We start from the raw sequence: 21,138 nt of genomic DNA, 5'->3' as shown, positions 1-21,138 counted from the left end.
TTACCTTACCTAGGTACCTAACCTAACCTGAGGTCGTAGGCCCGTCTCTTGTTCCCGGCGTCATGTTCCTGCCTCCCGAACATCCTCCACGCCTGGGCAGCTTGCCAGCTTCCTCTCTGTGTCTCTCCTTCACCCCCGTGGCCGTGGCCATGGTCGTGGTCGTGGTCATGGTAAATGTCTCCCTCACCCCTGGTCGCCCACCGCCTCTCCCTGATCACCCCCCAATCTCAAGTCTCACCTCAATCTCACATCAACCCCAGCAAGCCTTTACCTTGTGCAACCTGACCGACACCACCGCCGACATGAATATGCCATGATGGCAGATGCACATCACCGCGTTCCAGTCTCTTCGTTGACTCTCGTCTCGCTCTTTGTCTCCCCACCCCCGTCCACGCCTCTGCTTTCTTCTCCCGCTGCTCGCCTCCAGCTCCTCCTTCTCTGACACGCTGTCTCACCCATGCAGCCAAAGATCTGGTCCTCAATCGCCAATCGTCGCCGCCTGGACGCACACACTATTATCTGCCAGTACGGATACCAGCCAATGCCTGTTCTCCAAACCAACCGAGAGCTCAGATGCCCAGATGCGGCCGCGACCGGGGGTGTGGGTGGAGAAGACCCAAGGGCCGCTTGCTAGTCGACGTAGTGTACGAATACCTCACCTCACAGCAGCTACCACAGTACGTCTAGCAGTAGCACATACACCGCCGCTATTCAAGCTCGCCGCCCTCTCTTCCGCCGCACCACGCCTTCCAAGGCAACGGACAACCTCCTTTGGTAGGCACACGCAAGTGACAGTCAAGCCCAACCCCCATGCCATGATATGCCGACCTGCAGCTTCGCTCTCACTCAGGGTCGATATGATACTTCTTCGGGGCTTGCGTCAGGTCGAGGGACACACAAATGTCATTGACACATCCCAAACGCACAACGACATGAGCGGCAGGCAATCATCCCCACAGGACGCCGCAAGTCAACTCACACCGGTATCGTTTGTGGACTACACCCATCTCCCAACTTGCAGCCTTGCGCCCGCAGCCGTTTGCTTGGGATGGCCGACAAGCCAACTTGACCCGTATTTCCCTTCAGGTCTGTGTCTTCCGACACCGAGCGAGCGGCGATCTGGGCAAAGCTGGGGAAACGGTCGTCTTGGACTAAGTGGCCCCAAGCTCCCCGTCTCACCCGGCGGTTCATTAGCCAGCCAGGGCACCGGACGGGTGTGGTCTTGACTAGACGCCCGCGACTGGCGGGCTGGCCAGCAACTGCACTGGCCTCCATGCAACACACTTCGTGCAATCTCGATCAGCAGCGGTTTGCAGTGAGGATGGCCCGCAGACCGCATGCACCTGGCTTTGCTTCAAAGTCCGTGCTTTACGGCACTGGAAACTGTTCAGCATGTGGTATGTGGAGTGAAGGTCCTCATCAAATCGACCCTGGGTCTTGGGTACGCAGGAGCTTCAGAGCGGCTTTTGCGCAAGCCTCTCTGCGTCCTTGTGTCTTGCCGTGGCGTGATGACGGATTCTGCCACTCACCAATGGCGGCCGCTTTCACACCCTTCGAAGGAGACCATCATCTAAGACCAGAGTTTGGGCTAGTGCTGCCTGTGGTAGCTAACGCAGGGCCGCAATCAGTCCAGGAATGGCGGAACATTTGAACCGGCCAGACGGTGCGCTTCTGTTTCAACGGCTTCGCTTCTTCTTAACGCTATCCACTCGCTTCGGGCCATCAGAGCTTTCATATCAAGACCTCCGCACAGAGAAGTGGCAGCTGTCCAGGCCCGTCCAGCCGCAGATAGAGAGGAACGAGCGGAACCGTTAGATCGGCATGGCCATGGCCATTGTTACCCTCCCTGCTTGTTGTGCTGGCGGGAACTTTGGATGCGGCCGATCCAGGTGAACGACTGCGTTGCTCCAAAGGATCATGATGCTGGCAGAGGCACAAATTTCTTGCAAACAACATCATTGGAAGGGAATATGAATCGCGGGTGTGGATAGGGTCAATTATCGATGAATCAGACCAGGCATGGGGAAGCGCAGCAAGCGGCTGGAAAACATGTGCCGACCCATAGGCCCTTGCACTCGGAAAGAAAGTACTCGGGAAGAAAGCCTTCTCGAACCCCCAAGGTTGTGCTGAGAAGGGTTGACGTGCAGACGCGAGGAGCTCCCCAGACGCGTCGTGTTTGCCCGGAACGACCATGATCCACGGCTGCGCTCTGGGGAAAGCTTCCGGGCAGAGGGACTGCGGATGTGGACAACTTCCGACTGCAGACAAGCCAATTGACAGGAGCCGCCTAGCTACAGGAACGACCCTAGTTCTCTACTTGTCTTGATGCGCAAAGACTCAGCTTCGCTATTCCCTATGGACCGGGCCGGCGAGGGCCAACCTAGACCAACGGCCATAGCGTCAAGCAGAGACCTGAATTTCCCCTACAATCCCTGCCCCTGGACGGAGTTAAGACGACGACATATGTCCAAATCTGACTTGTGAACATGTTGGCAGAAACTCTCTGGCTCGTCTTGCCAGAGCCAAACGACGTCGGTTGCAAATCTCGAGGATCATGAGAACATCCGTAGCCAAGAACGAACATTGCAGCGAGAGCGTCTTTTGCGTCGGGATCAAGAAAACCTTCAACAAGGCATCTTGCAGGGGCTCCACATGGCATGTGGTTCATCGCGCTGCATCCGACCATCTCGTGTTCCACCGAGTTATAGCAAAAGCAATCTTCACATCACATGCTGAGAGCTGGTATTGGCCGAGCCGATCAAACCATTCAGAGATTGCCTCGAAGGCTGCCAGCGAATACCTTCCTTTTCGGACACCTGCTGGGGCGTTCATTCAGCTGCTAGCCTGCCATTTACCCCCCTCGTTTTGGTTTTTCTTCTGAGATTTGCATCTCGCCAGGACAAGGTTCTGAGTGGTATTTCAGCTGCTCGATGCATACTCATCCCTACTCTCTTCATCGACTTCGTTGTATGGACACGTCAACGGAAATATGCTGGGGAATGAGCATCACGCCGGACTACCCTCACGACGAATGGTGGTACGTGACCGTTCAGCCTCCAACACGTTCTCAGGAGCCATTCGCATCCTCTTGATTGAGCATTTTGACTTCACCCCAAACGAAGAAAGTTGTGGATGGCGGCCTGAGCGAGCGAACCGCAGTCTCAATGTTTCAGCGGGACCGCCCTGGCCTTGTGCGGTGACCAGAAATCCAGCGCTACAGATTTTTAAGGGGACCTTCGCCTGGGTGGGAAAAAAAAAAAAAAAAAAAAAAGGAAAAAAGACCACTGAATGGGAAATGCTACAGCAACTGGGATCGCGCACGTCGACGTTGTCGATCCGACAAAATCTTCAACCTGCGATGGGCTTTTTTCAAGACGCCTCGTAGTCTTTTGCCTGATCCGCTTCCGATGCGACGCGATCCTGCTCCGGCGAACTCTCGCTTATTGGCGTTCTGCTAGGAAGCGTTAGCCATGTAACATTCCCCGACTGCTGACGACTCGACCTTCTAGAAGTTTGGTTCCCCCTGAGTGACTCCTGTTGGCTCTCGAATAATTCTTTGTGGCATCGAACCCTGAAGCCCGGCTCGCTGTCCGGTCTGTTGTCGCTGACGAGCCACCACCATTCGTCGCATGTGCTTCGGTCTTTGCCTTATCGCCGTTCAAGGCATAAGATGGGGTTTGACGGCGCAAAACGCCCATTCAACAACCTACACTTGGCTTTGTAGAAGCTCACTGGCAAGATCCACCCCGTTCGATTGAACTCTAAATCTTGATCCCACCACGTCGCATGCCGGATATGGTTGTTCATCCTTCCGCCCCCTGCCTAGCGAGGCAACGGACTCACGGGGACTCAACGTCTCATACCGGTTCTGCAAGAAGCACGCAGAGGGCAGATTGCAATCAAATCATGCATGCGGGCGGCATCAACTTTCCGTAATGTACCAGCGGTGTGCCCGCCAGAACCTTGATTTTGCTTCCACGGCTGCGTGAAATCAGAGCCATCAGGCCAGCTCTGACTGCGGTTCTATATCTTTATTGTGTTATATCGACCGGAGAATGAGGCCGCGGAACTTTGACGCCTGTTCCGTCTGGCATTTCCGCGATGCCTGTAACCCCCGGAACCGACGTTGTCAAAGTTCGGCTGGGTCTCCCGAACAAGACCATGGGCAAGGGGGTTCCATTGAACAGGGGCCGGAGTGGTGGCCGAGCTAAGGGCGAGGCACGTCGAATGTGATCGACACGAGACGAGACCACACGACACTCTTTCACTTCCAAAACCTGCAGGGCCGAGATACGTCCGCAGATGGAAATTACAAGAATCTCATGTCATCGTTGTGAACACGCTGGCCCCCCTCTGCCAGGATGTCCCGATTGATGCTGAGTCGCTTTGGTCTCTTCGGAGCTCCCAACTTACTTTGACGGAGGAGCGTCGGATCCGGGTTCGCGCGTGTTTGGTCTCATGCAACCGCCCAAGTCAGACGTTATGCCGTCAAAAGCTGGGAAGCTCAAGACTTCCCCATACGGCCGGCGAGGACAACCACCACCTTCACCACCTTGCAGGGAGACAAGCTGTCGGAAGGTCCGCGAGGCATGGATGCCATGATGTCCCTCGGGCTCGAGCTCCCATGGAACGTTTAAAGCCATCGTATTGGAGATGAACCGCAACACACCAACTCCCGCGCGGCATGTTGTGGCACTCGATTTCGACCGGACAGATCTCCGCACGACGCTGCACCCGCGAAGGTCCCTGCACCGCCAAACGACATCCTTCCTTGACATTATTCATTCTATTGGTCTTCCCACATTATAAACATGACAAGAAACACGATGGCGACCCAAACCACGCCAGCGCGCCCAATAGCTAGTCATTAACGCGCAACACCCAGAAAGACAAACGCAGGCCACAGGCTGTCTTATCATGTCATCGTCCAAACACCTTTTTCTTCTTACCTTTCCGCGGGATATACTACATGTACAGACGGGAAGGTCCCCCATCCAAACAACCATGAAACCCACCGTCCCCGGCAGCCGAGACGACGGGGGTTGTCCTTACCACCCCTTCCCAATCGTGGGGGTGTGTGATGATGGAACAAGTCTAAAGCTCGTCGTCGAGGTCCATACCGCTGACCCTCCGCTCTCCGATCTCGCGGATCTTGTCACCCAGGATCGACCGCCCGTACCGCTCCGCAACCTTGCCCGCCGCCTCGATCATACGGCCGGTCCGATCGCGCATGAGACCCACCAGCTCGAGCGCGCGCATGCCCCGCTCCTCGCCCTCCCGGCACTCGATGGCCAGCAGCTGGAGCAGGGTCTTGTCAAAGTCGAGCTCGAGGCGCGCCAGGCCAGCCCGCTGCGAGAGCGTCGAGTCGGTGTGGTCGATGAGGTCGCGCAGCTGGGCCGTCTGCACGCCCGAGAGGAGAAGCTTCTGCTCGAGCTTGCGCGACTCGCGGCGGGACTCATCCTCGTCGTCCTCCTGCTGCTCTTCCGAGTTTGCAGCCGGCGCCGGAAGCGGGGCGGAGCTGATGGGCACGGAGAAGTCGAACTCGGAAAGCAGGGGCCGGGGGAAGTAAGGATACTGATCCCCGCCCTTCAAGATAATACAATGGAACTTATTATCGGCCACGGCAATGGGCCAGTACGTCTCCGTCTTGCGCCCAGATGCCAGGCGCGGGAGAAGCTTTGTGTCGAGGAGGGGAACCCAGCAAGCGCGCGACGGCTTCCTCCAGTGCAGCAGTGTGAGCAACGTCCCCGTCGAGTCATAAATGCAAGGATCCTGAGTCGGTGTTTGTCAGTATATCCGAAGGAGCAAAAAAGGGGTGTGTATTGAGCATGCTGCAACTCACGCCATTGTCCGAGAAGAAGACGCTCTGCAACGTCGCGCCATCGGTTAGTGCGACCGTATCTTCGTTTTGACAGATCTCGTCCCGCTTGATATTCTCGATCGTGTACAGGAGACGGGCGTTGCCGTCCGCACCGACGGCGCCGTTGCCCATTGTGATGACATAGTCGCGCCAGCTGGCACAGGTGACCATGGGGGTGCTCTTGGGGCGGTACACTCGGTACGGCACGCCGAAGAGGGTGTATATGCGGACGTAGTTTGCCGTCGTGGTGACGGTGAAGAATGAGTCGCTCAGGGACATGGCGACGACGGCCTCACCCTTCGGCAGTTGGGTGCGCCAGTCGGTCCGCTGTGTCCATGTCTCGTGCGGGCGGTAGAAGATGGTGGCGGGGGTATCGTCGCGCGGAGGGCAGGCGAACAGGGCGCCATGCTCTGTCAGACACGCCTTGTCATACAGGTAGGTGTCTGTGAAGTGGAAGTCACGGTGAAGCTCGTGGTCGTAGAACTCGACCGTGACAGTGTTGTGGCCGTCCTGGTCGACGGTCCAGACGACGCCGATCAGGTTCAGGCAAAGATACTTGCGGTTGCCGCGCCAGGGTGTCGAGCCGGGCTGGAAGGCTTCGTGAAGCGTTGACTCCATCATACGGCGCTTGTTTGCGCGCTCCCCGTCGCCGCCGCCTTCGTGAGGCCGCTTCTTCCCTGTCGAGTAGCCTGCGCCGTCGTCGTCAACAACAAAATCATCCCCATCATCGTAGCCATCTGCGCCGTTCAGGAACGAGTCCAAGCTACCGAGCGAATCACGCCTCGGTCGCGATGGGATTCCCGCCTTGCCGTTAGGCTCTGGCCTCCTGGCGTTGTTGGAGATCTCGGCAAGAGGGTCGTGGATGAAGGGTGCAGGCTGGCGCGGCAGGGCCAACAGGCCAGCAAACTGCTCGGTGATGAGGTTGGGATAGATGTAGACCTCGCCGTCCGAAGTTGTGAAGGACAGCAGGTTGTCCTTTGGATGCCACGTAATGTCGATAACGTTGCTGTAATCGAACTTTTGGATCACGCTCTGCGTCTTGGTCTCCCAGATGAGGAGCTTGCCGTCCTTGCCCGCCGTGGCCAGCATGGCACCGTTCGGCGACCACGCAATCGCCGTGATGTCGCCCAGGTGGCCGTTCGGAAACGTCCTCTGCTTCTCCCAGTCGTTCTTGGACACCACCTGCACATCGTGCATCGGCGTGGGCACCGCAAAAGCCCTCCCGTCCGGGTGCCACGCAATCTTGGCCGAGTTCTCTGAATCAGACTCCAACGGTCCGAGGACGCCGTCCACCTTGCGAATCAGCTCCGGCGTGTCCGCCGTCAAGGAGTACACGTAGATGACCCCGTCCGTACACGCCAGCGCGAGCATGCCGCCCTTGGGGTCGAAGGCCAGATGCTTCGTCGGCCGCCCGTGCTCCTTGAGCGTGCGGATCTGCGAGTTGTCCTGCGTGTCGACGACCTTGACCGTCAGCTCGTCGCTCGCAACGGCGCACCACTTGCCGTCGGGCGACAGCGCGACGTCCCGCACGGGGAGCGACGTGCGGACGAGGTAGCGCTCGAAGGAGGTGTTCTCGACGCTGTAGAGGCTGACGGTGCCGTCCTCGGAGCCGACGACGAAGAAGTCGTCCGCGGCGGCGACGGCGCAGTTCTGCTCGGGGCATTCGTCAATGTTGTAGGGCTCGCCGTCGTGGTGGGTGCGGTAGAGGCGGATCGTGTTGTTCGAGCCGACGGTGACGAGGCGCGCGCCCGACGGCGTGTAGGCGAGGCGGGTTGTGCCCGAGGTGTGCGCCGGCCGGGGCCGCGGTTTTGGGGCGACGGAGGAAGACATTGTATATGTGTGTGTGTGGGGTTTCTCAATTGGAGTGCATTCGTTTGTTCTATTGGCCTTGAAATTTTGGAGGGTTTCGTGGGGCAGGGTGATTTCGCCGTAGTCTTCCTTCAAGTATCGGTTCAAGATAATTGCTCGAGGTTCGGCGATGGTGGTGACGGTGGTGGGACGGCGGCATTGAAGAAAGTCGCGTCTGAACGCGTTCCCGGCGCGAAATCAATTTAGCAACTGACAGGGGCCCAATGGATCCCCCGCCATCGAGCAGTACGTACCCTGCCGATGATGGCCGTCTGGTGCCAGCTGGACAGCGGCTTGACGTCCACAGAAATACATCGCAGGCATCCGAATTGATGAGAAATACAGACCGTGAGTGGGATCGGGCGGTTTGGACTTATATCAATCAGGCACCGATAATCGCCTTGTTCTTGTTCATTCCTATACCCCCTCATATTTCTTGCGATCTTGGGAGGAAAGCATCTCACCAAACATCCAAGTTCGGGATCACCATTTGAGCATTATCAGTCACCAGTGAAAAAGGAGTGAAATACCCAAGATGGAGTCATCAAACCAGGAACATTTCTTTGAGACGGAGTAAGTGCCGCGTCCGCCTTCACTGCCACGAAGGAACCAGTTTCTAAAGAAATAATAGCGCCCAGCAGGCCAAGCGCCAGCAGCGTGCCCAGAAGGAGGAAAACACGTTTGGCAACCCGCTCCGCATGGCCTCCAAAGTCCTGGCCGTGATCCCGGATCCCAAGAAGGCGAACTCAGTTTACACGGCCGAGTCTGGCGGCAGGGTCTCCCGCGTTGACACCGAAGTACGTCCTCAGCGCTGCAACATCATCTCACACCCTGGCCATGTCGCGACCACGTCGTGAGAAAGTAGGCACATGGAAGACTAACCAGGGGCAGTCACGAACCGCCACCGCAAAGTACACCGGTCCCTCCGTCCCCGTGACGTGCCTCGCCATCGGCGGGCAGGACAACTCCATTCTCTTCGCCGGAAGCTGGGACAAGGCGGTGTGGTCATGGGACGTCGTCACCCGCAAGCCCCTCCGCCGCTACGACGGACACTCCGACTTCGTTAAGGCGGTCGTCACCGGCAAGATCGGGGATAAGCACGTCCTGGTCAGCGGCGGGGCCGACAAGAAGATTATCGTGTGGGACGTGGAAGCCGGGCGCAAGCTGCACACGCTCCAGGACGCGGCGTCCGGGGCGAGCATGATGTCGCTGCAGTCCCTCGCCGTCGACCCCGTCCTCAGCACGAAGGAGGAGCTGGTGATTGTGAGCGCGAGCAGCGACCCACACATCCGCCGGTGGAAGGTCAGCCTTGGTGGCGCCTCGCAACTACCTACCGAAGTCAAGGGCGCCGAGGACAAGCTTACGATTGAGGAGCACGAGACGAGCGTCTACAAAGTCGTCTTTGACGTCACGGGCGACGAGGTGGACCTGTGGACGGCGAGCGCGGACGGTACGGCCAAGTGTCTGCTGAGAGAGAAGAGCTTCACGGCCGAAGACGCCTTCGAGCATGGCGACTTTGTCAGGGCCATCGCGTTGACGGACGAGTGGGTTGTCACGGGCGGCATCAGCCAGGTCATCAAGGTCTGGGACCGTACGTCGGGGAAGCTCTACGCCTCCATCGACGCGCACTTTGACGAGATCACGGACTTGATCGTGCTGAGAGACCCGTCGCCGGGAAGGCAGGACGTCCTGTGCAGTGTTGGTATCGACTGCACGCTGCGGACATGGCCGCTTGATAGGAAGGGTCTGGACGGCGTTGTGGAGGAAATCCAGGCGGCGGCAGAAGGCAAGGAAAAGGTGGAGGAAAAGCAGGAGGGCCTGATGACGGCTGAGGAGGAGGCTGAGCTGGCTGCCTTGATGGAAGATGATTGAGTGTTTGTGATGGAAGATGATTGAGTGTTTGCTGAGTCAATGACGTGATGGAAGCCCTTCATCGCGTGTTGAGAGCATGATTGCGTGATGATGTATACCTGCTTAGATGTTGAGATATGACTCTCGACACATGTAAGTGCCGTGTCTCGGGCCGAGCTTTGTTATTGACACAAAGCCGGACTGATGGCTTGCTAAGATCATCAATTGATGTAATTGCAGCAGTCCAAGCCGGTAAGGAGAAGGTATCAAGTTCCTACTGGAGATTGTTCCCGTTGCTGGGTCTAGTCGCCAGCGTCTGGCCGAATCTGTTGATATGGAGATCGCCGGATTTCTCAGTCATCTTGGTTCAGTCCACTGGTACGGACTTTGAATTCTGAAGCTTCTTTTGGTTAATTCTGGCCTGATTGCCCAAGAATCCATCACCCAGCCGAGACAAGCCCAACGGACAGAGTACATGGGTCATTCCCCACGCAGCGCAGGGAACATTTTCTACGAGGCGTCATCTGCTCTGATGCCGCTCCGGGTCGGCCGACAAAGATTAGAGATAAGCTCCTTATCCCCGGGGAAGGCCGGCTTCGCAGCAAGTCCCACGGCCCGCTGCCGTAGCCACGCTTCGGTCATCCGCAAAGGCGTTCAACTTCAGTATTGACCAAGAGCTCCAGGAGACGCATGTGCTACTCTAGCCAACGTGGCTGTCCGAGAGGTTGGATGAGTTGCAAGCCCCTAATAATGAGAAATGAGTGGCGTTGATGGTTCAACCCATCAGTGCGAGCACCCGTGGCCCCCAGGCTCTAGAAGTTAGTTCGCAATAGTTTTCTGCAAAAGCCCTTCACCGACAGGCTGGCTGAACTGCATTTTCAAGGGCATCCTGGCCAGATTTCGGGATGCCGCAGATGCTCTGGAGCCTGTCGTTCGGTGAACACAGAATAGGGGCAAAGTAGTGACAGAAGTGGGGTGGTTTCCTGCAACGAGCTTGGGAAGGTTGCTCGTTCGTGTTTCTGACAGCGTGAACAGACATCTCTGTCTACAGGTGAAGCTTGCCAAACATCAGTTGATGGGTCTCGGCCGCCACGAAATTCGACCACGGACGTTGTAGAGCAAGCACCGCTTCTCGCCTATTGGACCGCACGGGCAAGCTGGGGATCCAGACCCTTCCCACTGCCGTGATGCCATGCTTCGGCCACCTAACGAACACAGCAGTAGCGGTTACAAGCAAACGGCTTTCGGTTTGAGGACGTAAGCGTACATTTTGCTGTGCGTTTGCATGTAATTCCTGATGGAGACTGGGCGTCGAAAGCAGGTACCAACGGACGACGGCGGTGAGCATCTGCGAACACAACAGGTGCCTGTGCGTCTCGTGTGGTCGTAGAGCCGCCGGAAAATTTTCCTGCAGAAATGGCGAACACAAAGAACATGTCCTGTAAGGCAACGCAAACCGCCGTGAAGGAAACGTGTTGGGGGAAACCTAAGAGACTAGGGCAACCTCGCGTGGTTCGGGTCGAAGGAAACGGTGTAACGAAGGCCTCCATCTCGACGACTTGGGCTGCCGTACAACAAAGAAGGCGTTTAGTCCGTTTCAAGCCCTTCACCGCCCTCTTGGGTGACGAAATCGTGTTGCCGCAGAAACTGGATCAAAGGGCTGCGATTGACGACGTGGGCGAAGGGGATCCGCAAGACGCTGAGCGGAAGGGGGCTTTCAACGACTTCCTTGCCGGCGATCAAAGGGCACAGGGCAAGTGAAAAGGCGTCAGTTGTGGATTCTGGACGATCGATCGTCCGCCCAGCTGGAAAGTGGAGAGACGCTAGTGTACATGGGCAGATCCCTCTCTTGCGAAGGACGTGTTCCCAGGGTCTGACAGCCCCAGAAAAGCAATGTCTGCGATGGCGTGTAAGACGAGTGACTGGCTGAGGGTGCCAGGTGAAGCAGAGATGAACGCGTTCGCGTCGTCAGGTGCGTAACCGAAGCAGATGGGTCGACTAAGCTCCAGATGCGGTGTGAGTGAGGATTATTACCTGGTGTTCGTGCTATGTAACGTCAGACAGCGTCCGAGCTGTATTTGCCTTTCTGTCTTCGCGAACTGGTCGTAAACCACCAAGACCATGAAGTGTTCCGGGTACGCGATCGATCAATGACAAGTATGATGGAGCGCAAGGTGGTAGTTCTAAGCGGTAGTGTGTAGAATTCGGTTCCAGACTTGGACCTGGCAACCTGGAGACGCGACCGTGCATTTCCAATAGCGGTGGCTCTCGCGGAGGCTCGTATTCTAGGACACAGATGTTGAGTAATCTCCGTGACATTTCCTCGCGGTGAGAGAGGCGGCAAGCCGGGGTTCGAGGGCAAGAGAGGGAGATTTCGGCTAAACGCTTGGAAACTGGGACTGGTCGCGTTGACGGCTGGATTTGCAATGGTGGAGGTGCTGACCGGGTAGTATGGCGCAAAGTTCCGGCTAGAGGTAAATGATTCGAGATAAAGTTGGATTGGCGGCGTAACTGTGGGATCCGTTCACACGTCTTCAGCAGCACCTGTGACCTCGGCGGGCGGCGCAGAAGAGGGGCTGCAGGATGAAACCTATGCGAAATTTGTGCCGCCTCCCAAAAGGGCTCAATTTGCCCGTTTTCTGGAGAGCTTCGAACGGCGACTGTTTGCAAATGTCAAAGCTCCGGTAACAAGAGAGAAAAGAGACGATTCCAGGCGGCTCGCCCTGGACTTGCAAGGGCTCACACAATGGGACCCCTGACTGACGGCGTGGTATTGCTGCTGTCGTTGTTCATCAGTGAGGTAGGATATGTTCAGGGACCGTCCGTAGTACGTAGCAGGCGAATGGGATCAAAGAAGCGATGAAAGGAAAACGGGTAGCTGACGGGACGGAGCAGTGATGATGGGGTGAACAAACAGCGAGGAGAGCTCTAGATCCCCTGCTGCCGATTGGATGTTTCATTCCGACTTCCCAGTTCCATTGCCTGCGCCGATCAATGGACCCGCACAGCAAGCCCCAGTTCGAGTCCATAAGGCATCGCAGGACGCCTTCCCACCCGAACCCTGAACCCTGGCCCTTCGCACCCTCTACACAAGGTTGGGTATCCGTAAGCACGGTACGTACCTAAGGTAACTACCAGGTGCCCCTGCTTGCCGGATGTGGCCCCACCTTCCCATTGATCCCGCCAGTCGAAGCAGCCGCGTTCCTGCCGCCTCCTTTCCTCCTTCGTCCTCTTTCATATTGTTGGTGGATGAGGAGTAGAAGAGGAAGGCACCCCCATCCTAGAACCGCTCCCGTCATGATGGTGCCGCTTCAGGGTCTCCCCTGTTCCAGCCTCCCAAGCCCCTCAATAGGGACAGGTGAGGTGCTTGCTGCACGGGCTGTACAGTGGTCTCTCATTTCACAGGACGAGACTTGTGGCATTTCGCAGTTCGTTCTCTTCTGCCAGTTGCTAAAAGTAAGAGCTTCTCTTGTCTCGTGCTTTAGTAGGTTCCGTTTGGCCAATGGAACTCTGTTTGTCCAACGCCAACTCGTCGTACCCTCGCCCAGTCGCACCCCCTGCTCGCCTTCTGCAAGCGATGTTGCCTCCGTGCAACCGGCGTCGATTTCTCTGCGACGACGACGCTTGGCTTCGTTCGCCCTCACGAGAACCATGTCAAACGGCGACATGACGTTGGCGATCATGATGCAAGTGACGGCGGCTTGCACAACTGTCAAACACCTGCGCCATTGTTCCCCGGTGCTGGCAAGCCGACGGACTGGTTCCTGCGAGACACCGGCATCGAATCGAACGAAGAAGCAAAATTCTGCTATTTGTCGCATTCTGCGCCCCTGTCATGCGCTATCTGGTAGCCTCAAGCCATGCGTAACGACCAGGAGTGTCCCCCGTCTTATCCCACCCCGACCTCTTAGTGCGAAGCTTTTCGTCCAAACACCCCGGCCCTGACACCAGTCAGCTTTGTGTGGATGCATGTCCCGCCGTCCCGCGGACAGCACGATTGCTCGCTTTGCTTTGCATTTTAGCTTCTCTGGTCTTAACAAGCTCCCAAACGTGGGCAAGCTGCAATATCTCACGTACCTTGGGTGCTAAGTAAGGTACTCACTCTCAGACTGCGCGTCCTCGAGTGTCGGATTCGTGTCCTGGGCGCGTGAGGGCGGAGGCTAGTAGAGCTCTGCTGCAGTGCCTCATCTGCCCAGGGCAGCCTGCCTTTAATTCTCACACGCTGGGCATGAGCCTCACCTGCCTTGCCTGGTAATCTGCTTTCTTTCCAGAGCCACGCGCATCCGTATTCTATCCAAGCAAGGACGCCGTTCAATTTCGTTCAGCACCCACTACCGTCTTGGGCTAGACACTCGCCCATCTGCTGCCGCCAGCCGCTCCCAACCCACTCCGACACGACCGCAACCGCATCCAAGATCCGCATCCACGTCAACAAATCTGCATCCAGCTTGCATTGGCTCGGACAAGATCAAGACCAAGACCACCCGCAATAATTACACATCACCAAACAAGCAGCACCACCACCACCACCACTACATCTCAGACACCGAGTCTCCCTCGCTCTACATCATCACCCACACTGCCTGTTCTGCTCTCGGCAGCCTCCCCAATCGCTACCAGTCTAGCGGCTTGGGGCGCAGCCCGGAAACGCGAACTATTTGTTTAATCCTCTCCTTGTGTTCCCTAAATCAGGAACACCTGCTCGGTAGATCAAGCCACTTCCAAAAGGCTTGGACCGGTGTCCGCTCTGCTCGATCTCTCATTCTTTTCCTCCCCATGTCCTCCACCTCATCTTTCTTTCTTCAGATTAGATGACCGTTGAGCTTCTCCATCTTCAACCCGACCATATCTCGTTTCTGGTCATTGGAGCTACCGCTGCGGTTGCCGACCAATCCCCCGGTCCTATAGCGGCAAAGTGTGAGATATCTGCAACTGGTTGCACATCATCGAGCCTTCCTTCCATTCGTCAACCAACCTTCTTCGCCTACACCTTTCCCCTCCACTTGGTCTCCTTCGACTTGCCCTTAGTCACCTTTCAAACACCTTGCGACCATCCGCATTTAATGCCTACAGTGTTTTAATTCATCATCAACCATTTCGACGCCATCGCCAGTCCTGCGAAATCCTGCTCCAATGCCCGAGCCTACCAAATATCACGGTGGCCTCGTGGCCTTCGAGGGCCCCATCGACCTCGTCTCAACCCAGCTGCGCCTGCTACCCACATCTTCGCAAATCGCAATTCTCCCCAGTGTCAAGGAATTTCTCGAGCCTGAAGACCCCGACCAGCCATTCGAAGCCCGGAAATTCGTCAAGAGAGTTCACAATGCTGTCGCCAAGAGAAGGGAAGCAGCCCTGGTCTTTCTCACTGAGTCCACCCCCAAGCGCAAGAGATTGGTCTTCATGAACGGAGGCACCCCGAGTGCGCAGACTGTCTGCATCAGAGCCATCTCCCGAAACGATACCAATGGCGACATCTCCAAGGCCGAGGCAATTTTTAACGAGATTGTCAAGGGTGGCGTCGCCGGCTTGGACGCGCATCCTGCCGCCTCCAGAGGTTCCTTCTTGGACACAACAGAGGATGTCGTCGAAGACCCCATCACCCGAGCTATGAGAGCCGCTGATGCTCTAGACCGGGAGACTGAAAACCTCCAGCCAAACAGCGACATCGACCTTACCGTTGGTCGCCCACGGAGCATGAGTTTACCGTTGTACAGCTATGCGGACCGGTTTGGTGACACGGCGCCATTTTACGTTTTTGGAGGCCAGTCTGACGAGGATACCGTCGCCGAGGAGGATGAAGCAATCTACGCACCCAAGACCAACAGCCCAGCGCCAAGGCTGGCCATCACAAACTTCGATGAGCTTGAGAAATTTGCAGCTCTTGACTTCAACTTCGACAACAAGTCAGTTGCGCCGGCCCCACCTCGTTCTCCAAGCTGCGTTGGTGAGGCATATGAGACTGGTGATCCGTTCACGTCGCCCCTGCCTAAGCCTCCCGGCCTACTCGATGTGGCGTCTCCGCGCTCTGATATGTTTAGCATTCGTTCAACAGAGCCCATCATCATCGAGCAAGCATCAATAGTTCGAATGAAGTCTACCTCATCCGCCAGGTCTCTTCCAAGATCTCACTCTGTGGACCAACTTCACCGGAGCAACTCACGTTATCGGGACACCTTACTGCGCCTCAGAGAAAAGAACAGCGCCGCTTCAAAGAAGAAGGGCGCTGATCACCGTCGATCTTCGGTTGTTGAGCTTATTGAAGACGCAGAGCGACGGGACAGCAAGGCCAAGCTAGTCGCAACACCGAAAACAGTATATGTGAGGCCGGCGAGACTGAATAAGACCCTGCCGCCACCTCACCCGAGTCCCAAGGAGAGCGAGGCACTCGGGGAGCCTGAGAACACGAAGAACAAATACGTCGACCGAGGAACCGATGCCGAGGAGATTGTCATGAAGGATTCTTCATTTCAACCAGTGCTTCCGTTTTCTGAGGATCTTGTCATTCACTTCAAAGACGACAGCCCCGACCCGATCCTAGAGTACATGATTCGAGCTTTCAAAGAGGGCACCTACCCGGTTACTTTACCTTCTTCCAGCACTTCCGTCACTGACGGCGATGTATCAGCCCCGCAAACTCCTACATGGCAAGCGGGAGAGTCACAAGTGGCCGACTTCACACCTGCGAAGAGCGTTCACGCGGACGAGTACGATCCCTTCTCCTACCGGGGTTCGGGTTACAAGCCAAAGCAGCTCCATCCCGTGTCCACCACCGTTACAACATCTACTCTTCCAACACCTGCCGCAACGCCGCCGCCCACGGTCTCGGAGCCAGAGGATAAGTTCCATGACTTCAACACCGTTTACTGCCAGACAGCTGTCGCGATGCAGAACTCACTTCGTTCTGTTCTGAATATCTACTTTCCCCCAAAGGCAAGAGGCTTCTCTCAATTCAACTTTCCCCTTCTTCCTGAGATGGACGGACTGTGGAAACCCATCTTCCGCGACGTGGATCCGGGCGGTAGCCCTAGGAAGAATGACCAGCGAATCGACCAGATCCTAGCCATTGGATCACAGAAGGGGGTCAAGAAGACGTTTGTCTCTTCAATTACGAGTCAGCTTGAGAAGCTGGGTACTAAGTCCAATGGTATTTCCCGGACTGGAAAGCTGGATTTCAGGTAAGTTGTATTTTGAGTTGATCGGTTAACACATCTAACAATGACCCAAGATACCTCATCGCAACTGCAATGCAGTCATTCACCGCTCAGCCCTTGGCCAACCAGACTCATGACAACCCTTTCACGAACTCGTATCTTTTGGCAACTCTCATTGTCCCTCACCTCGAGACATACTTCGCCGCTCACTCTGAAGTTCGCTTCCTCCTTCTGGATTACCCGCCCGATCATCTTGCCACTGTACTCGCGTTGCAGAAGCTTGTTGGCGTTGACCTGATGAAGGTTGCCCAAGTCATCGATGCCGATGCCAAGGAGCCCTTCCCCTTTACCCACGTCCGCGGCGGCTCTGTCGGTCGTATCTCCAACAAGAGCGACTTGGCCTCGAGCTCGGGATCCCTTCAATCCAAGTGTTCAAACACCGGTATTTCATCGTCGTCACGCGATGGCATGGCAGTCTCAAAGGCCAACTTCCTCCTGACATCAAAGGCGACTGATAGCGAGATTTCTACTTTCATGTCCACGGTGTGGAAGATTCTTATCAACGTCTCGAAATTCTACCTCCCTGAGGAAGGATTCAACCCTGGGGACAAGCGCAACTTCTCTCCGTTCCCCCAGCCCAACCAACCGCCCGTCAGCCCTCCCATGTGCCCGCCGTCCTCGGACAGCAGGAGAACGGGAAAGAGGTCGGCATCAATCAAGACGTCAGGTCGGCCTTCATCCATTGCAGACACGATCAAGACCCGGCGGATCAAGTCTCGAAGAGCCGACAAGAAGATTCTGGGGGACGGCGCATCCGTCTTGACCGTCGATATGGACTACGAGAGCGATCTGGACCTCGAGGAAAGACGTCTGATGCCCATGTTTATGAAAAAGTCTCCCCAGCAGTCTCGCAACAAGGGCAACAGCCGCAAGGCTTTGAAGTTTCTCGGCCTCGCCTGACGCAGTTCTCTTCCCCTTCTTATCTTTTCATTAGCATTCGAGTTAGCATGTGGGCTGGCATCACACACTGTTGTAAGCATTTGTACTTGTATGAGCGTAACGATCGGTTTCTTTTGTGGTGGATCGTCAGGGGCGAGTCGAGTGAATGGCAACATCGGGGAAGAGGATTTTACAGGGAAAAGGAGGCGATATCCTCCTCTTTTAGGTCGCGGAAAACTTGCTGCTCGGTTGGGAAGACCGAGGATTTCACTTGCACTCACTGGCGAATCTTTAATGATTCAAGTAGTCACGAATAATACCCAGGGATTGAATTCCCCTTAGATAGGAAAAGAAGGACTTCAAAAGCCGCAAAAAGTGTCATTACAAGAACCATGCCAAGTGACTGCATTGACTGCTGATGACGACTTCAGTTACTTTTGTGTTGTCCCCTATTTTCCGTCATCACGACTTCATTTACAAACAGACTTCACATGAATTCCTACCAACTAAGTCGTTCAGGCAGTCTTCGGCCGCAGGAGTGGCGCGTTAGTAAGGGAGGATTGCCCCTTCCTACCTTGGCTTATCGGGGGCAGATGTGGGTATCGACTGAGGTCCAAGTGACGCATGTGACCGCGCGGGGTCATGTGCGTGGGTGGTGTCCCCCGGATTGCGGAATGCCCGCAGACGCAATCCTGTGTTCTCCCGTCCTGCCTTTCCCTCTTGCCCCCCAACCCAACCCCCAAAAGTACAAACCCCCCACCCAACCCAATCCACGTGAGGCCGCGCCCGATGACCGCCGGCCCATCCGAAGAATCCCCCCCGAGTACCGTCGCACGTCATATGTCATCGTTGTCAAGCTCATGGTAGCCTAGACGTCCACAACTCGTCGATTTAATGAGAACTGTCGGAACTGCAGTCACCAAGCCCATGCATCATGTCAGGATATCGGTTTAAGAAAAGGAAAGTCACTTGCCCATTACTTCGACCCTATCTACCAGAAAGCAGCAGCCGCCAAAGAAAACAAGACAGACCAGGAGAAACACGGAGAGATAGGAACCGGCCGGGAAATGGATGCTCCCGTCCAGTTGTCATCTCTCGCGGATCGCACGTTGTGATGATCATGTGCTCGTTACCCGGCCGCCAGCAATGTTCGGTTGCAAAGTACACGGTGCGCCAGCCCAAAACACAGCCTACACATTTCACACGTAGAGATAGCCTCGTAGCCCTTGATTCCTGCCCAGCCCCTAAGCATCCCCAGATATATTCTCGGTCGAAAGCCTATGCGTGTTTGGCCCTCGGATGCGTCTGCATCTAGGGTGTTCTGTGCCTTGCCGAAAAAAGGCATCATCGTGGTCCCATTACAGAGGTATCTGTCTGTCGAGTGCGTGTGCAGTGTGTAAATGTAGCCGAGGCAACCCAAATCAACACTCATCTATGCGTAGAAGAAGTACGAAAGCAGCAGCAGGGAAGGAGAGAAAAGGCAAACGACACAGCTTTAGTTGAGCTGGATCCGGTTCCTAACACCTTCGTAGGTTGTGCATTTCTCCCTCGCCCATCTGCCCAGCTGTTTCCCCTCGCCGATCAAATCCGTAAATGCCATAGAACAAAGGTAAGGAAAGCGGGCTTCGAGAATAATCGGGATCGATACGTTTAGCAGCAGCCGCCGCCCGAGTTCGAAGAGACGCCGTGACCGGGACCGACCTGCACGCTGGGTTTCGTGTTGTTCGCGGTCGTGCTTCCCATGCGCTCCTTGATCTGGCGGGCCATGGTCAAGAAAGCCTGCTCGACGTTGCTGGCATTCTTGGCAGAGGTCTCGAGGAAGGGGATGCCCAAGCTGTCGGCGAACTCCTGTTTCGGGATTAGCAAATGGTTCTTTGGATGGGGTGGCCGTTTGGCAGGCTGGGGACTGCCTGTGCAGCATCGCGCTCAGCTGGTGAGCAGGTGGCGGCGTACCTTGGCAACGGTGTACTCGACAACCTTCTTGTCGGACATATCGCTCTTGTTGCCGACGAGCAGCTTGTTGACGCCCTCGGTGGCGTATCTGTCAATCTCCTGAAGCCACTGCTTGACGTTGTTGAAGGAGTCCATGTCGGTGACATCGTAGACGACGCAGATGCCGTGGGCGCCGCGGTAGTAGGAGGAGGTGATGGTGCGGAAACGCTCCTGGCCGGCGGTATCCCACTACAGCAAACGCACAGGAGTGTCAGTCACTGCGACAAACGGAGCGTTTGAACGTATCGGCGACAAAGGTCAACTTACGATCTGCAGCTTCACCGTCTTTCCATCGAGCTCTATCGTGCGGATTTTCTGCCATCCATCGTCAGTAGGCGGTCGGTGGGCGGTATGGAATGGGAGCACATACGAAATCGACACCAATGGTGGAGATGTAGGACTCAGTGTAGGTGTCATCGGCGAATCGCAAAAGCAAGCAAGACTTTCCAACACCGGAGTCACCGATGAGGAGGAGCTTGAAGAGGTAGTCGTACCTGTAGACGGATTAGTATCGACATGGAGACGAGAGGAGCGGTATCGCTGTATGGCTATTGAAGTTTTCGCGAGAGAAGGACGACGACGGCGGTAGTTTGGGATGGATGAAGGGACTCTGCAGCGGGAGATAGTCAGCTTGATGTCGGCTCCGAAAGGCTTCGTAGATCCTTCGCAAGGAGGCGATAGAGGCAACGTACTACTCGGGGTTCATTGTGATAAGCGTATGTGGAGCGAAGACTGGGAGAGATCAGAAAGCGTCGCGATCGGAGGCAGGCGGGGCGATTAAATGGGCGTTGGCGTGGTGGTGGGAGGCGATGGATTCTGGAGGTGTCGTGATGAGGTGTTGAAAGCAACAAAGCCGGTCAAGTGAGGTAGGAGTCGGACGGAGTAAGGCAGGCTGCTACGTCAAGGTTTCTAGTGCAGTGCAGCCAGGTCTGCTGGTGCTCAGGGTGGCATAAGGTACCTCTTAGGGACCGTAGTACGAAACCATGGACGGGCAGTGTTTGGTAAGTGGCCAGTGTCCTGTGCCCACCTCACAGTCCCAAGGTGCCTAGAGAGGAGTCCTGTGGCCAGTGTTCAGCGTTTAGTCCACACGGGCATGCACACTGCAGGAGCAAACGGGCCCACTCACTCCTCCGTCAGATGTCACCGACGAATGAAACTCTTCGGAGCGGCGCATGAGCACGGGGTATCGCACGTGACTTTGCCGTTGGTCTGGACCGTCCTGAACTTCACCGAACACCCTGCCCACCCTTCTGGCACCCGCGCTGCAGGAGCCAGGTACGAACACACTCAGTACGTAAGCAACTGTTGGTACTGACCGAGCCCAAAGGTGGTCCTTAATATCAAATCCCACGTCTCCTTTTCGTACCAGCCTGGGCAATGTTTAAAACACTTTCCGCCAGATGCTACACTCCCTGAGGGAACCATGAAAGCCTTCTTTGAACGTGGTGATTTATTTTCAGCTCCCGTTTGTTTCCAAACATCCTCCGTGTTTCCGTC

The 21,138-nt window shown here is 56.0% G+C and overlaps 4 protein-coding genes across 4 annotated transcripts; 2 read left to right on the top strand and 2 right to left on the bottom strand.

The window, feature by feature from the left end:
- Positions 1 to 5,094: 5,094 nt before the first annotated feature.
- COL26b_003578 (uncharacterized protein) lies at positions 5,095 to 7,690 on the bottom strand (the record flags this gene model as incomplete). The annotated part of the gene is made up of 2 exons (XM_053176473.1): positions 5,095 to 5,772; positions 5,843 to 7,690. The coding sequence occupies 2 exons, from the start codon at positions 7,688 to 7,690 to the stop codon at positions 5,095 to 5,097; spliced, it is 2,526 nt and encodes an 841-aa protein (XP_053039560.1).
- A 553-nt stretch (positions 7,691 to 8,243) lies between these two features.
- On the top strand, positions 8,244 to 9,580 carry COL26b_003577 (uncharacterized protein; the record flags this gene model as incomplete). The annotated part of the gene is made up of 3 exons (XM_053176472.1): positions 8,244 to 8,281; positions 8,340 to 8,505; positions 8,600 to 9,580. The coding sequence occupies 3 exons, from the start codon at positions 8,244 to 8,246 to the stop codon at positions 9,578 to 9,580; spliced, it is 1,185 nt and encodes a 394-aa protein (XP_053039559.1).
- A 5,112-nt stretch (positions 9,581 to 14,692) lies between these two features.
- Positions 14,693 to 17,670, top strand: COL26b_003576 (uncharacterized protein; the record flags this gene model as incomplete). Its single annotated transcript, XM_053176471.1, has 2 exons — positions 14,693 to 16,734; positions 16,785 to 17,670. 2 exons carry the CDS (start codon positions 14,693 to 14,695, stop codon positions 17,668 to 17,670), a joined length of 2,928 nt encoding a protein of 975 aa, XP_053039558.1.
- Positions 17,671 to 19,299: 1,629 nt separating this feature from the next.
- YPT1 (GTP-binding protein of the rab) lies at positions 19,300 to 20,347 on the bottom strand (the record flags this gene model as incomplete). Its single annotated transcript, XM_053176470.1, has 6 exons — positions 19,300 to 19,497; positions 19,603 to 19,830; positions 19,909 to 19,956; positions 20,012 to 20,135; positions 20,158 to 20,181; positions 20,334 to 20,347. 6 exons carry the CDS (start codon positions 20,345 to 20,347, stop codon positions 19,300 to 19,302), a joined length of 636 nt encoding a protein of 211 aa, XP_053039557.1.
- Between the last annotated feature and the right edge of the window lie 791 nt (positions 20,348 to 21,138).

This window comes from Colletotrichum chrysophilum, assembly GCF_026319265.1.
Source record: "Colletotrichum chrysophilum strain AFK26 chromosome Unknown scaffold_20, whole genome shotgun sequence".
NCBI lineage: Eukaryota > Fungi > Ascomycota > Sordariomycetes > Glomerellales > Glomerellaceae > Colletotrichum > Colletotrichum chrysophilum.
This window is presented reverse-complemented; position numbering and strand designations above follow the sequence as displayed.